The sequence below is a fragment of the Channa argus genome, chromosome 9 (assembly GCF_033026475.1).
Source record: "Channa argus isolate prfri chromosome 9, Channa argus male v1.0, whole genome shotgun sequence".
Classification (NCBI taxonomy): Eukaryota; Metazoa; Chordata; class Actinopteri; order Anabantiformes; family Channidae; genus Channa; species Channa argus.
In genome coordinates this window covers 8950440-8967477 of record NC_090205.1, presented here as the reverse complement: position 1 = coordinate 8967477, position 17038 = coordinate 8950440, and the positions used below count along the sequence as shown (strand labels likewise).

Genomic DNA, 17038 nt, shown 5'->3' with positions numbered 1-17038 from the left:
CAGTCCTCTGGAAATTGTCATTTGTGCAGGCGTCTGAGAGCAGAAACACTAAGATACTGTATGTGAAAGGGTTTTGTTGTAGAGGGCTGAAGTCCCACCATCTGTGTCCTATTGTGTTCTTTGTTCCCTTACATGTGCTCACATTCCTAGGGTTTCTATCCGTACTGGAAGCTAAATGGGTTTCTACTAGTACTAGATATAAAAATCTAAAATAAAATTTGCACACGAGTAACGAGACTGGACTAACTTCTCACGCACACGCTCAAAATAGGGTCCAAATTTGGAAAATGATTTGAAAACTTTTAAACTCAAATTTAAAAACCTTTTAAGGTTTAAGTAAAGTATTTAATTACTACAATGAAAGTTCTTTCACCTTCCTACCATGAGAAATGTTTTGGCTTTATTTTACACCCTTTGAAAACACAGTAGAGAGAAATAATAGAGACAAGCTTTCATTACTTAATGAGAGCAAATGTTTAACAAGAGTGTCATCAAATCAAGCACACGTGAGGGGGATGCAGTTTATTCATGTAATGCAGATGCCAAAATGTTTAGGGGAATTGAATATGTTACAAAAAGTGGGGGCAAATCACCAGTGGCCCCTGTCTGTGGAGCTTTTCCCCCCAGTTGTAAAATAGTGCTCGTCTCTGAAAGTCCCAGCTGGCCACCATCAGCCTACAGCCAGACTTTCATCTCTGCACGATGCCACCACATCAGACGGTACGTATGACATTTAGTCTTTAAAGTGAAGGAGTGCACACCTACCACATGCACATCAACAAAACAGAAGACAGAGAAGTTTATGGCACAGTTTACCATTTTAATTAATGAATGTAATTTAATATTAATTACAGTGAAAAGTCATGAAATAGAAATTTCTTCAGGCCACAAACAGGTTTGAATTTAACAACCCTCCAACATCCTCCCTCAGTTTTTATGGTCCAATTTTCATTTTCCTTCCTGCTTGCTCACACACACTCACTGTGGGCAAGCCAAGTAAGTTCCCCAAATTGTTTGTCTTTTATCGTTTGTATCATAAACTCGGCCCGGGGTCACACTTTGGCAGGCTTGTTTTTCAGCAAAATGCTTTTGGTTATCCTATGGGGGATGCAGGACAGTTTAAAGCAAATATTAAAGGCTGCAGTACAGATCAAGGCCACAAACTTAAAGCTCCTAAAACACGGTTGTTTACTGCTTAAAATGGGGATAGAAGTCAAAAAATCTAAAACATAACTTACCTAAACATTTACACGTTATAGCAGAAGTTTTTACTCTAGAGCAGTATTTTTTTTAATCCATGCATTGCTCTAATCTTACTCCTATAGAGCACAATAAATTAAAATAAAATAATAAAAAGCCATTTTTGTCCGACTGGTGGTAACACTTAAGACTACAATTGGAAAATAAGGTTAAAACTGAAAATGAACACAGTTGTGCTTTACGCTGTGTGTGTTTATGTGTGTGCATAGCCTGCTCTGCACACACACACACACACACACACACACACAAACACACAATGGAAAGGCAGGAATCGCAGCTCTGATGTCATTCAGTTAGCTGATCCTCTGATTTTCTGAAGGGGGTGGAGAAAGAAATCACTTCCTCTCTCATCTGAACCCAGAAAAGTCATTGTACATGATGAAAAGCATTTTCTACTTGAACTGCAAAACTGTCTTCAACTAAAAAAAGATGCTGTTGTAATAATTCGGATTTATGTGAAATCTCTTTGACAATATTGTGACAATACATTTCGAAATAACTAAAGCCTAATAGAATAAAAGACAAGCAGCAACATTTGAGATGCTGGAACCAGAGTGTATTTGGCAGTTTTGCTTGATGAATGACTTTCTCTACCATTGTGCTGAACTATTGTATTTACTGTTAATTACCTGCTTCGGCACCGGCTCACGTACTGCAACAGTAAAAAAAAGAAAGTGAGGAAAGTGTAGCAAAAGTTAACTTTAGTTTCTTATCTGCATATCAGTCACAGGGGTGTCTCTCGCTTGTATAAGGCTGCACTGGTGGGACCCTCAAACTGCAGTTTGATAGCCTGTTTCAAATTGAGCTGGGGGTCTGTGGTGGTCATAACATCCATGACATCCTCTGGCAAGGCACTGCAAGGTGGGACTGGGCTAAAACTGTAGCAAGCAGGTGATATAATGTTTTTCTGGGTTAGAGAATCCCAAGCATCTCCTTGAAGTGGGCTCTGTAGCCTATATGGGTAGCCCAAAGGAGGGCTCTCCCTGTTTTTAGCACCTGATGCAGGACTGTCTTGGCCTGGCATTATCCCAAGGGAAGCCATGACTGAGTACCATTTATCTCCAACATAAGTTGTCTTGTCATTTTTTTTAAAGTTTGAGTTTAGATTGATCATTTGGTCGTGATATTCAAGTCCGGATGACAAGCCTTTCTGAGGCAGTTCACAGTTGTGAACCATGGCAGTGACTGTGCAAACTGTGGGTGGGGGGCTGGCTTTGGGACGCCTCTGGTTACTTCCATGGAAGCTTCCCAGGCCTGAGCTTCCTGGTGGTGGGAGGGTGGAGGGACGGCTACGACTGCGAGGCAGTGAGTGCTGTTGGATCTGCTGAATAAAGCTGAGGTTGTCCGCCGGCACAGTCTGCACTGTGGCCAGTGAGTGACAGGTAGATGAGGTCTGGGAGCTCTCCATGGAGTGGAATCGTTCTGCAGAGGAGCCAGGAGAAGATACCGAAGAGGAGGACGTAGCGGCTGTGACGTCACCTCCATTACTCTCCGAGATGCCTGAGAAGATCGTGTTGGGTTTTGCAGGGGAGACAGTACTAGAGTTAGGCAACAGGCCTAGGAATGGCTTGGCTCCATAGCTCTCCAATAGCCTGACAATATTAAAGTGACCATTTTTCCCAGCCACTTTGACTGGACTTCGACCATATTTATCAATGTGATCAGGATTTGCACCTCTTTGCAGAAGCATTCCAACAATATTGGCATGTCCCTCCTGGGCAGCAATGCTTAGAGCTGTTGCCCCCTGGTGACAAGCAAGGTCTATGTTGACACCGCTGGCTTGTAGGAGACAATGTCCTACTTCAGCATGTCCTGTCCAAGCCACTGAATGGATTGGTGGTCTCCCAGCTGTGTCCTGTGCATTGATGTTTGCCCCGTGCTTTAAAAGTAGATCTACCATCTCTATGCATCCCTGCCAAGAAGCCACATGAAGTGCTGTGCGGCCCTCAGAGTCTCGGGACTCCAGAGGCACCCCCCCTTTTTCAATGAGAAGAGTAGCCATGTCAAGGCGACCATCCAAGACAAGGAGGTACAGCAAAGGCCTTCCTTCTGCATCCTTTACATTGGTATCAGCCCCTCGCCTCATAAGTAGGTCCGCAACTTCAGCATGGCCCTCCAGAAGGGCAGCACTCAAGGCAGAATGGCCATCGTATGCCCTGTGGTCAATAGGAGACCGTCTGTCCAACAACAATCTGACAGTGCTCCAGTGACCTTCCTGGGCAGCCAATATAAGAGGGGTGCGTCCTTCAATATCCATCTCTCCAACACGTGCCATGCTGCCTTGCTCCGTCAAAGCAGCACAAACTGCCCGGTGGCCTTCACAGGCAGCAGCGTGCAGTGGGGTCCAGCCGAGATCATCCCTGTGGTTCTCATCCAGGCCTCGGTCCAGCAGGGCACGTACTACATCAACGCTGCCTCTTGCAGCTGCTAAGCATAGTGCAGTCCTTCCTTCACAATCAATGGCATCCACAGCTGCTCCCCAGAAAAGCAATCGGGACACTGTTTTCATGTGGCCCATTGCTGCAGCTGCCAGCAAGGGAGTAACAGCAGCGGCAGCAGTGATGCTGCCATCCGGGCCAGCAGTCTCATCTACATCAGCACCAGCTTCTAGCAAAAGTTCAACTACATCATCATTCCCCTCATAAGCTGCAAGAAGAAGTGGAGTCATGCCATCATTGTCCCTGTGTCCTGGATCAGCTTTATGTTCCAGTAACAGACTCGCAACCTCACCATAACCTTTGACCCCAGCTGCTGTGGGGACACAGAGGGCAGTGACTGACAAAGCGGTGCGACCATCGTCATCAGCTAAGTCAACCTCTGCGCTGTGGTCCAGCAAAATCTCCACAACTTCATGATGTCCCATATAAGCAGCAGCAATAAGTGGTGTGCGGCCTTTGCTGTCAGCTCTGTCAACCTGGGCCCCATAGTTGAGCAGGGTCAGAACTACTTCTTCATGACCGCCCCATGCTGCGGCTCTGAGAGCAGTCCGGCCCTGACTATCGCATCCATCCACATCTGCTCCTGCATTCAGCAGACTCTGTACAGCATCCTTATGTCCTCCCCAAGCTGCAGAACGCAGTGCTGTCCAGCCTTCACTGTCAACGTGCTCCATCATTCGCACTGCTGTTTCTCTCTCTTGGCTTTTGGCCCATTTCAGGAGCACAGCCAACACTTTCACGTGGCCCTGCCTGGAAGCCAAAGTCAGTGGTGTTTGTCCCTGATGATCACTGGTTAGTGCATCAGATCCATGTGACAAGAGAAGTTCAACTATTTTTGCAGACCCTTCCTGGGCAGCACTGAGAAGCAGAGTCTGTCCATCAGTGAAACCAACCTGAGACACATCTCTTTTAAACGTCTGTTGTAAATTAGTGCCTTCTTCACCTATATGTTCAACTCCAACACTAGTGTCTTCATCCGGGAAACAGGCACCAGAGACAATCCCACTTCTTACTAGCAGCTGATGGACCGCCGGACTTACTGGAACAGGCGGCTGACATAATATCATGGCGAGGGCATAACTGCAGCTGGGAGTAAGAGTGGGCACACCTGCCCATAGCATCCACAGTGCCAACAGTGAGGGGTTCTCTTTATGATGACCTGAACAAACTAAATGTGCGGCTAACTGGCAAGTGTTCTCGATGTCCAGGTGAGGTCCCTGCAGAGTCAGAGCCATAGACAGCATGCTGTGACCTTCTGTTCTGCTACACAGGTACTTCTGTGTGCAGTACTTAACATCTATTAGCCACTCTGCAAAGCTGGCATGAAAAAGCAGTTTGGTGCCACCAGGACCATCTATTAAGAGCGGACAAAGTGTTTGGAGCTTGTCCTGGAAGTCCTGGAAACTGAGCAAGGTGTCTTGAGTCCAGACTGCAGTAAACAGCTGCTCAGTTGTGAGTGGCCTTGGGGCAGCTAAGAGCACATTAAGGAGAGGCTTGACGTAGATGAAGAGTCCCCGGGGGAACAATCTTTGGCACAGCCAGAGGTAAAGTCCATTGAGAGTTCCGGGGATGTCTCGGATCTCCCGCAGACCTACCAGGGCAGCTGCCACCCCATCCAGCACACGCTCGAGGAAGAGAAAGCACCCACCACTCTTGATGTGGAGCAGATTCAGCATGTCAGCGGTGTCAGGGGTGAGCTGACGACGAAGCACTGCTTCTTCATCCAGCCGGCAGAGGATGTACTGCTGCACATCACGCACTGGCAGGGGCTTTCGCAGATCGTCCAGACAGAGCTTACGAAAACCTACAACACAAATATGTTTTTTTATATGCCAATAACCTTTATCAGTCTTAAATTATGTTAAGTTAGTTCTTGTATTTCTGTGCCTCCCACTGATAATCACCATGTGAGAGTTCTTTTGTTTATAATCACGATGCTAAACCAGCCATGTTCTATTGGTGCAAACTAGAACAGTCTCTCTACAGCCTATTTTAGAAACGCCGTGTTAGGTCTCTGTTTTTTTTATACCTGAGAACATCTTGCACACAGCCTTGTTGTGTCGACGGACGGAGCAGACCAGCAGCAGCCAGCCAGGCAGCAGGTGTTGATTAGTTGCCAGAAGCTCTGCAATAGAGCCACTCTTCTCATTTCCTTCACCCAATCCATATCCAACATCCAGGGAGTCCACCACCACCATCACAGTCTGGGCAGGAGGAGGGAGGTCCAACAGGGGTCTTAACACTGCCCTACAAGAGAGAGACAGACACACAAAGAGAGAAATTAAATTCAGCACAGAAATGTTAAACTGCAGGAGTTGTAGGTGGGTGAGGGAGTTGAATGAAAGTTAAACAGTGAGAGCATTTTGTTTTATGTGGACTCCAGTGTAATTATATCACCAATAAATACAGCGTTTCCAGCTATTTTGCAATGGCTGGAAACTGTGCCAATTCAAGAACGCAAATGCTTTAAGTTTTTACTTACTGTTTTCCAATTCACATGGCTGGACATATTTCAGAAACAATTTTACTATATTATAGATTCAACCTCAGTTGAAAACTATGAAACTGTTATTATAAATTCTCAAAAGAAATTACATCCAGATGGAACACATGTCTATGTGGATGCTGCCAAAACATTAAAGTTGACAGTGAACTGAACAAGATGCTTCTACATTATTGACTCAAACCACTGTAATATTAGAGCAGCATTTATCTCAAACCTTTAGCTCTGGGAAGCAGCTGGAAACAAAAGGAAATAAAAATGGAAAACTGAATCTCCTGCTTTGAAGAAACACCGGAATATGTCGTAAAACAGTAAAACAATTCAAAGACTAAATCACAGTATAACAGTCTTTTAAAGATCTTAGTCAGCACCCACACCCTGCTGTGATCCGCCAGTGACTCAGGTTAAATAAAATTTCCTACTCCGCCCTCGGCACGCTCACTCACTCACCCACCCCCACACACTCACACACACACACACGGGTTTGTACTTGTACATGCACAACAGTAACATAGCCACACATCTCTCTCCTTACTGTGAGGTGCCTGAAGCTTAGGTTGAACATAAAATACAGCATTAATCCAGAGGAAGATCAAACAGACAGAAAATGTCAAAAAGTCACATGCTTATACCAAAGCTTTCCCACAATCAAACAGAAGGTGTAAAACTTAAACCACAAAAAACCACGAATCAGTAAAATCACCCCAAAAATAATCAAAAGAAGGTTAACAGTGTTGCATTCCATGCTGGCGATGAACATAATGTGCCCGTCTACTACATTAACATTACATCAACTAAAAGATGGAAGAGAAAGTGGTAAGCTCGTATTAAACACGCATATCTAGAAGCACAGTTTAAACCACTTTTTTCCTGAATGGCATCATTTCTGCAACAGCTCCTCTCACGCAGACATTCAGCCTTCATGGGTTAAAACATCAACAATGCATCAAACAGTGCCCAGCATGGCAGCAAAGAGAGATTTTATTTTATTTTTTTTTGTCTTTTTCCTCTTATTCTTAAATCTAGACTTAAGAGGCCTGAGGCACGTGGGTGTGAGAAGAATGAAATTCTACTGTCAACATGAGGCACGGAGCTGATGGATGAATAAAACTTCCTAAAGAAAGTGAACATTTCATAACTACATAGTAATCCTACGTTTATGAAACTTGTGTTTGTCCAGGCCAATCAGAGCCAGTTTAAGGGTGAGGGGGTTTAAGACTTCCTGGAGTAAAATGTACTGGATACTAACAACTACTCTCAGCATTGTTAACAATAAACCTTATTCAAACTTGTGTTACGTGTAGCTGGTCTCCCAGCAGGAGTCTACGGATGGAGATCTAAGTGCGCCACTTTGGTTCAGACTGAAAAGTCTTAACGGCAATTTGACGGATTGGCACAAGCATTTGTGCAGATACTCAGGATTGTCAGAGAATGTTCTTTAGTGGTCCACTGACATTTCCTACAAAAACCCCATGGGACAGTTTATGGACAAATGCAATAAAAGTTAACTTACATGTTAAATGCTTAAATGCACTGAGGATGTTGTTAAACACATTTAATAACCAAACATTTAACAACATATTGAGCAAATATATTTGTACCAGCTCTGGTTCAAATCCGTGATTTGTACTGAACAACACAGGGATCTCGTTTTGAAGGTGACAAACAGTGATTATCCTGTATGAACGGGTCACACAGAGGCTGAACTCAATTATCCTGGAACAAATACAGGGTGTGCGTTTGTGTGGTCTGTTATTAGTGTTAATGTCTATGTTCAAGAATGACCACAAGGTCCAGTAACCTTTTGTCATCAAAGATGCTTCAAAAAAACATAAAATAAAATTCGGACTCTTTTCAGCCTTAAAACTGTCAACAGTCTGTGGGCATGATGTGCTGTGTTGTGCTTCTTGGACCTAATATTAGCAGCCTGAGTGTTTTCACTGTTGTAACAGCAGAATAAGCTGCTACCAAGGAGGAAACAGCTCCAGGAGTGTTGATAAAAACACACACGGGGGTCATCCAAGCTGTAAACAGACAATGTGACAGAAATGCATCAACGTTTCAGTTATTTGAGAAGCCAGTGAAGCTAAATGAAAAACTGAAAGCAGCAGGGCCATAAACTGAAAGCGTTGGGGTAAACAACATCATATCAGTGGGGGGTTGGGGGGAGGGGGGGCTGACATTTATTCATAACGATCAGACTTTAGTAAATAATGCACGTCCACCAAATGTCCTGAAAACACACGTTTGGAACCGTGCGATACTGTTTTCAAACACACATTAACTGGTGGCACTTTCATGTGTCCATACATTTGTCTCCATTGTTTATTACTGAGGACGTGTACATCAGATCAGATCCTAGGAAACTGATGGTAACACACCTTTTCTTATAACAAATCGGTTATTAGGTAACAGCATTGACAGTTCTGAGACGCAATCTACAGGCTTTTAGAAGATTAAAAAACTGCAAAAGACTGAAATGTGGGAGGCTGGAAGGAGAAAATGTTTTTGCTACTCTTTGTTTATCAGACACACGCTGCAATTCATATTTTAAAAAAGTAATTATCATACCCAGTACATTATGTCAGTCAGTGTTTTACATCCAACTTATGTAATTATTGTAGGATATTTATAGACAAAGCCTTTATATGTGTGTGTGAATTATGTCTCTAACTACACAGTATCCTTATCCTTCACATCAAGACTATCCTGCAAATAAAAGCAGCTTGTAACTCTGCCCTGGGTGACAGCTACATTTTGGTTATGACAGTCTTATCTTACCTCTGTGTGCTTTAGTCATCTGATTAAAGCTAGAGTGGAGGAGGAAGTGGAATGGACCTTTTTATTGCTGCTTAAAGTGTTGCGCTTCATTCAGCCCACACACTGCCGCCCTGGACACAAGTCTGTGGGCGACCGTTGACCCTTAAGTTTGCAGGTACACTTACTCCAAACCAACATCAATCACTGACTTCCTGAACTGCTCATCCAGTGCTGAATTCTTTGGACCTGGAGAGGTGACTTAGCATATTTTGGTCCCATTCTCTAAAACGCTGCCACTGCCCAATGACCACAATCAAAGGGAAACTAGTTTCTCCAAGTGACTGTGCTATAAAAAAAAAAGTGGGCCAATGACATAGATATGAGATAGATATGAGATATTATCCTGAAAACAAGAGCTAAACTACTTTCTTGCGTCTATTTTTTAAACCATTAGCTCACTGTAAACCCATCGGGCTGTGCATTACACACATTATAGTAGATGTACTCTGTGACTCTGTGATATGCAGAGTTTTTGCAAATATCAAAGATAATTAAGTAAACAGGGTGGAAAAAGCATTAAGATGTTTGGCCTAAATAATATTAGCAACACCACAGAGTAGATATACTCCAGTAAAAGTACCAAGGGAAATAATATTTAAAACTAAAAACAGCTGAAGTACTTTTTATGCATAAAGACTTTTCAGAATAGTGCACATTATATTATTGGATTATAATAATTGATGTATTTAAAAGTTATTGCCTATGCCAAGACATGGTAAAATCAATGTAGCAGAGTTAAATTACAAATTCATAACCTGTACTTTTGTCAGTAAATTTACTGACAAGCGATTTAAAAAGCAACAGAGACTTTATTCATTATTCGTCCTGTTTGCACCTGCTTGTCATATGTTCCACGTATAAATTCTTTTTGCAGCCTTCACTCACACAAGTAAAGACAGAGCAGCAGTGGAGCAATATGTCAGCCCGCATGACTCATGTGATGCATTTATTCATCTCTGCATGTCTGTAAGAAACTAGTGTGAACATAAAAGTGACCAAAAATACCAGGCAACAATGGCCGATCTATTCTGAGGCGAAGTGAACTGAAGCACAGGTGTGCACATGTCCACATGGGTTTCTTCAGCGTGCTGCGATTTAAATTCCCAGATTGTGAGCAATTTATCAACTTTAAATCTGTCTGCAGACGTTTCCAATCGGAGGGAGCAGCACTATTAAAGTTCAATGAAGACGACTTGCTGACTGATGTGTCCTTTCACTGCCCATCGAAGCCCATGTTTCAGTAGATTGTCGGCAGGTAAACTCGCACGGCGATGCCGCATCTCTGGCTGTGAGCCAGTCTGAGGGGAGTGTGGAATCCAGCTCAGTACTTGACACAAAGCAAACACAGGAGGAGTGTAACAGGGTCAGACTCACTGCTGAGTAAACACACCAGGAGAGTTAAAAAAAAAAAAAAAAAAAGTTCCGGGTGAGGAGAGTGACCTCGCCGGCTGGTGCCGAGACGGTCACCCAGGGTGCTGGATACATTTTTCACGTCTTTGTTCTTTTTTCATTCCCTCTCTGAAAGGATGTTGTGTTGTAAATAACACTGTAGCATTCATTCCCACTGGAGGCCCTTTGTGTGTGCTGTGAATGGGCAGCATTATGAGAGGAGAAATAAATATAACACGAGGAAGAATGGCTACTGCTTTCACTTTCCTGTGACGGTCCTGGCTTCTCTTCAGTCAGGGCTACATGCATTTCTATTCACAGCTTTCAGACACTCAGTCTGTCAACAGCCTAAACACCGATAGACATTCACTTCTATTTAAGAGAAAACCCACTCACTCTTTTTCTGCTCAGAGTCTGCAGCTTTTTTTCTGATTCACTGTTCTACTCAGTTATAATTCACATCATCATTTATTATTATTTTTGACCACTGTCCAGATTCACCGTTTATTTTGTAGTGCTAACGGTTGGAAGGTGTCAGTGTACACATCCCCAACTGTAGCATATATAATAGTGCGAGCACGTGTCTGCTGGAGCGTGAATTATGCATAATTCTGCCTTTAGCCTCTAAAAATCTAATGTCAAAACATTAGGGGAGAAACACAGAATGTAAAAATGTGGTTTCAAACCTAATGTTGTGGCTGATTGAAGGTGACGACAACTACATTTTAAAAACCATTTTCAAACCAAAAGCAACTTGTGACACAGGTTTTCCCCGAGTTGTCGTCGCTGATCTGATAAACCACCTTTTGCCCGCTGCTCCTGCTTTCATTAACAATATTACCACTTACAGTTTGTAGATACCCCACATAAATCTTGCTGTGTTGAGCCTGGAATTGAGCCACACTCTTGAACATGCACACACTCGCCAAAAGCCTGCCTTTCAACACCTCTCCTCCCCCTCTCAATTGGCAAACTTGAAATTTCCCTTGAATCTGGCTGCATAAATAGCTACTGCCTTCAGTTCAAGTGTGTGACTTTCCCATCAGAAAACTGCCAGGACATCCTCACTTTGAGAATTCTCAAAATAAAACTTAGTAAGACAAATGTGAAACAAACCTTTTGAAGGTATCATCAGGGTTTCTCTGACAGGTGAGAGGCTCCAGAGCTGACGATACAGACGGGCTGTTGAGAATCTCTTTGTACCCAGGAGAGAGTAGAGGTGAGGCCCTCAGCTGCTCCACCAGGCCCAGCACAAACCTCCAAAGCACCGTACTCCTCTGGTCCTCCCTCTGGCAGAAGTGGGAGGCCAGGCAGCGTGGTGCCAGCCCGACGGCCACCCCGGCTTTCGAAGTGGGCCACACCGCCTCGGTGCACAAAGCGGTCTTCCCAGCGCCGGGACCGCCTACCACCAGCAGCCCCGGTGGCTGTCCCGGCACGGAGCGGGCATCCAGGCAGCGACGCAGCTTATCCAGGGCCCATTCCCGGCAGTAGAAAGGACGGCCCTGCAGCAAGCTGGAGCTGCTGCCAATTCTACTGCTGCTCATTTGTTCCTCGTGGTGTGACACCCAGAGGACAACTCACCACTCTGAACCCCACGTTCCATGCTCCTCCACAAATCTCACTCCGACTCTTAGGTGGAGCTGCAGCTGATGACAGCTCGAGTTGGTGATAGCTCTGGGCAATGCCCGGGTATCTCCTCACACTGCCAGTTCCTGAAAGTGTTGCATCAGGTGATTATTATCAGTTGGCGTCCTCCCCCCCTGCGGGTCTTGAGGCGTGAGACTGACAAGAGGAGCCAGAGAAAGGATAAGTCAGCTAGTGCTCCTGCTCATCATTTTCTTCACTCATCCTTATCGTTTTGTTGCTGGGTTTAAAACAGCAATGCGGAGAAGAGGATCTATGATCACCTCGGCTCATCGTACATCTCCTGGAGATCGTGGAGCTGTGAAAAATCAAAAAGACGAAGAAGGCATGAGTCAGGAAAAGAAGTGACAGCATGTTTTTCACAGATATAATGACACTGTATCTCACCCTTCCACTGAGTCGTCATCCGTCCCCCAATTACAGCTACAGTCTTTCCTCCTCTCAGCTTCTCTGCTGCTTTTTCTGAAGATTTAAATCCTAAACTGCAGCTTTAGAATGAAAGTCCCTTTTTCTTTCACACACTCTCAGCTCTTTCCAACCCTCCGTTCATACCTCACACCTCCCTCTTATCTCATTCCCGTCTCCGTGTCTCTCATGCTCTCTGGTTTTTCTTGTTTTAAGTCTCCTCCCTCCCCTGGTGCTTCTCTTGGCATGTCAAGACATGCACAAGAGAGTGAGGGAGGGAGAGAGAGAGAGAGAGAGGGAGAGAGAGAGAGAGAGGGAGGGCTTGTGGCTGCCAGCGTATCCTGTTGACAGGTGGGAGGGGTTACCTGGGGTCAAGGTTCAGTCTCAGGGCAATACAAACACCACAAGCTTTAGTTTTAGATTATTAATCTGCCTACAGGCAAATTTAACACCAGCTTGGTGTCACGAAAAGTACTTTTGAAATCTTCTGAGGAGTTGGTGTGATCACAGCCTGAGCTCAGGAAAGTTTGCTTATCAAAAACAATTAACAGAGACACTGTGAATCTCTGATTAATAATGAAATCATTCCCCCCTGCTTTAAATCATTACAAATGAACTGTCTCTGAGTTTGGGGCTAGTGGTTAGAAGAAACTATTTAAAAATATCAACCTGAACTTTGGAAAGGTGTGATAAGCATTTTTCACAATTAACATAATGTGAACTAAATTATTAATAAATACACAAACTTATTATTTAACTTTGAAAACAATCATGGCATAGTGAATATGTACTACGTTAATTAGCAATTATTTTTAAGTTGAGGATTTCTGTTGTTATTGTGAACAATTACAATAGTTTTTTAAAATGTGGTCTCATTTGCATTTGAATAGATCAAAACGTATGAACCTTTTGTCTAAATTTGGTGTTTACGTATAGTTTATTATACTGTCCAACAGTTCAGACTTTGTAGTACATTTCTCTTTAAAATCCAGTGTACAAAGAAAGTAGTGATTTATGGTTATATATAAATTGAAGAGATGTGACAACCTGTTTTTTTTTAATCATTTTATTATTTATTGAGAGGATTTAGAAAAAATAAACTGGTTTTCCCCCTTCTGTTAAACAAATGATACATTTGAACCTCTGATATGCAACTTACAACAATTCAGACGAGGAACGTTAAAGTCTTCTGTTGACAGCAGCATTTCTAGTCAATGTCTTATCAAACATCAGCCACAACAAGACAAACAGGAACATATTTTAACACTTCGAGCTGAGCAGAAACCAACCTGCTGACCATATCAGCCCCAAAATGACAGCTTGACTAAAAATAAGAAAAGAAAAACACAACTAGCTGATTTCCTTCCGACCTAATGTGTTGCATTTCGTCCACAGTTTTAGGAGTATCAGACCACGATGTATCCTCCTACAGACGGATGACATGTGTTGTAAGCTTCTACTATCAGATGCCAACAGCCACGTACTGAAAATGAGGAGATGTTGTTCTTTTCGCAGGTCAGTGGTGACAGTAATGAGGAGAAGCGGCACCAAGCTGTGAAGATGTCTACATTCTCATCATTACTTGTGGTATTTACAAAGCACTGTAAACCTGGCGAGCAGCCTGTAAAGACACTGAGGCAGCAAACAGAGCCGTATCAAATCAAGTTAAGTCGGTTTCATTTCCATAGTCCAAACAACTGTCACAGCGTGTGAGTTTACATGATGCACAAAGGAAAACAGGGCATCAAGTTAAACAGGAAATCACACATTTACATAATCTACTACACTACAATTCAGAAGGGCAGGAGCTACACTGCCCCCCTGTTATAGACAATTCTAAATAGTCAGATAGTCAAATGTTCAATGTTGGAGGATGACGTACTTAAACTTCCAGACGCTAAGTCAGACTCTAGCTGTTTATTGCACCGTGTATAGCTTCATGATATTCAGCCACCCTGCCTCCACAGTAACACAAAGAGCCGAGGACCACTCATTCTGCAGGAAACATCTAGATGGAGATCTAAGGCTTCTCCAATCTGTCTTCCTGAAAACATGCCCTCTTATTCCCATGTTTAATAAATCATCTTAATAGAGAAATCTGACTGTAAATTTACTGTAAAATGCATTTAAATGCACAGCATGAAGTTGCTAGGCAACCATTAAAGACCCGGAGTAGTACAGTAGTACTAAAAGATGGATAAACTGTTTTCAACAGGAAAATGTTTCAGTTTTACCACCAACTCCCTCTGAACGCACAAGTTATCTTTTTCTTTATTACTGGCTTTATTGACGCTATTGAGACCATGTTCATGGAGCTGGGGCCAGGAGCAGTTTAGAATAACATCAGATACACTCCAGAGGTGGGTGGGCTGGGTTTCTATTCTACATGTCTTGTCCTGTCCAAAGGTAACAGCCCCCCTAACAACAGATAATAGCGTATTTCTTTATTTTGTGAGGAAACAGTGACAAAACATTTATGGTTAAAAGGACAAGAAATGGAATATCTGCAGGTTTTATCTCCGTCAGCTTGGGCTAGTCAGAGCTATCATTGCATGTCTCACAAGTTTCCAACATTTTGGTGGAAAAAAAATCAATTACAAACTATTCAAAAGATAAATCCAGTGTTAATGGAAATAATGAATTAATGGACATAATTAGATGTCTTAGGTGAGATGCCACCCAAGACTGAGTAACAACACAAAACAACGGATTAGGGGACAAACAAACGACTAAAATGCCTTAATGGGGACAGAAATATTTCTCAAGTACTTGGCCATTCTTTGGCCTCTTTTTAAAGATGGCCAAAATGCTGAGAGCAGCAACCATTTGGACAAAGTATCAATGCAACAGCGCCTCCTGTGGCTAAACTTTGCAGTCCACATAATATGATAATAATAATAATAATAATAATAATAATAATGCACTAAAATGAGAGGGTGAAAAACTGGAATCTAAAGAAAAAAAGCTAGAAAGACTGACAGTATCGATTCTGAGGTAATTAACTGATGGTATTGCTGCATTTCACCGCTTCCATAAACAAACAAATTAATTATAATTTGGTTGTTTTCATGGTTAAATATGAATGGAGACTTGCATGTTGTATGCAGACATGATGCCTTAAAGTTCTGAGTTTGCAAGGGGCCACCAGCAGAAACTGTACACCAACAGAACCAGAAACTCCGGTATATTTCCCCAGAAATATACAAATGGGAAAAAATTACGAATCCTACTGAGGGGTGTGTTTGTAATGATACTGCAGTATTTATTACGGGTTTGTTAAAACCGTATTTTTCCTGTCTCATCTTTTAATTCACCGTTGCTTTTCAGCATGAACACATTGACAGTAGTTTGCAGCCTGTGAGCGCACACGGCAGAAATGTGACCAACCAACCCGTGCGTGTGCGTGCGTGTTTTAAACTCACTGACCTCCTTAAACGGACGCAGTTGTCGACGCTTCCATAAACAGAAACACAGCTTGTTTCCCACTATTAGCTCCCAAAGTCTGACATAACCCAAAATTCTGCGGCCGAGCTTTGCTGCCTTGCGAACGCGATCTTACCTGACAGACACGCTCCCCAGCTCGGTCCCCTCGTCCAAAACCGGATTGAATCACGTGCGTCCTCCCCTACCAGCCGTCATACCATCACAGTAAAGGTGAACTTATTATTTCTGCTACAGATGTTTTGCACATGTGCCAATTGTTCCTCTCTCATTCCGTCTCTCAGAGGTCTCTTTTCTCGGCTTTCTTTCTCCACCTCAGAGAGGATGTTGTGGAGGGGGGGGGGGGGGGGGGGCGTAAGGATGGGACATCCTCTGCAGGGCCGGTTTAACACAGTTAGGCTGGACTACAGATTTGGACTAAAGTCTGTTAGACGGGAGTATGGAAACCCAGTGGTGCCAGAAAAGGACGGGAATACAGAAAGAGACAAACAAAAAATTATCTGTGAACATCTATTTTCAACATCTATGATCTATGATCCATGAATAATAAATAATTTCTTTTTTTAAATTTTATTTTACTGAGTAAGTATTTAAGACAAATTAAATCATAGAACTGTGTCCGAATTAAACATCCAAAAAGTAGTTACGTTTCCATGAAAACATGTCAGTGTATTGCATAGAGAAACAACTTGTACTAAAACTAAAGTACGTACTTTATGCCCACACATAAAACGATGTGACATGCAATGTGGAAAAATTATTTGATGTCACCTGTTAAATAGCTGACAGAGTAAAGTCCCATGAGTGCTTATCTGTACATGTTGTGTGTTTTGTCCATATCAAAGAATCCCGGCCTAAAGCCACCAGGGGTCACGAGCTGTCCCACAGCCACGACTGAACTCACACTGAGATGAGAAATGACCTTTTCACCCTGTGGCCAATTCTGCACATTCTAGCAAACTCTTACAACAGACCAAAAAACCTTTTATTTTCTTAAATAGTTCTAACCTCCCACTGCATCTTTTCCCTTCCTGGCCTCCGTAATAATTGTGTTACACTTTGTAGCTGCTGTGACACACTTTAAAATAAACCATCACAGAGCTGCCCACTAGATTTACTTGCGTGAGATCTACTGCCG

At 43.1% G+C, this 17038-nt stretch overlaps 1 protein-coding gene across 3 annotated transcripts; it reads right to left on the bottom strand.

The window, feature by feature from the left end:
• Positions 1-500: 500 nt before the first annotated feature.
• ankrd50l (ankyrin repeat domain 50-like) lies at positions 501-16222 on the bottom strand. Of its 3 annotated transcripts, none has more exons than XM_067516379.1 (4): positions 16019-16222; positions 11527-12352; positions 5728-5945; positions 501-5502 (listed from the first exon to the last, which is right to left on the bottom strand). In XM_067516379.1, the coding sequence occupies exons 2-4, from the start codon at positions 11952-11954 to the stop codon at positions 1985-1987; spliced, it is 4164 nt and encodes a 1387-aa protein (XP_067372480.1). In that variant the 5' UTR covers positions 11955-12352; positions 16019-16222; the 3' UTR covers positions 501-1984. The 3 variants fall into 3 exon arrangements, with proteins under 3 accessions (XP_067372480.1, XP_067372479.1, XP_067372481.1); XM_067516378.1 differs by lacking the exon at positions 16019-16222 and adding an exon at positions 12442-13246; XM_067516380.1 differs by lacking the exons at positions 11527-12352; positions 16019-16222 and adding an exon at positions 10027-10339.
• Between the last annotated feature and the right edge of the window lie 816 nt (positions 16223-17038).

What these genes read in the sequence shown, in the direction of transcription:
- ankrd50l (XM_067516379.1), bottom strand. Translation starts at nt 11,954, where the DNA reads ATGAGCAGCAGTAGAATTGGCAGCAGCTCCAGCTTGCTGCAGGGCCGT. An exon ending in CCTGATGATACCTTCAAAAG is followed by an intron (nt 5,946 to 11,526) that starts GTTTGTTTCACA and finishes TCTCTCTTGTAG; the next exon opens with GGCAGTGTTAAGACCCCTGT. An exon ending in TGTGTGCAAGATGTTCTCAG is followed by an intron (nt 5,503 to 5,727) that starts GTATAAAAAAAA and finishes TTTGTGTTGTAG; the next exon opens with GTTTTCGTAAGCTCTGTCTG.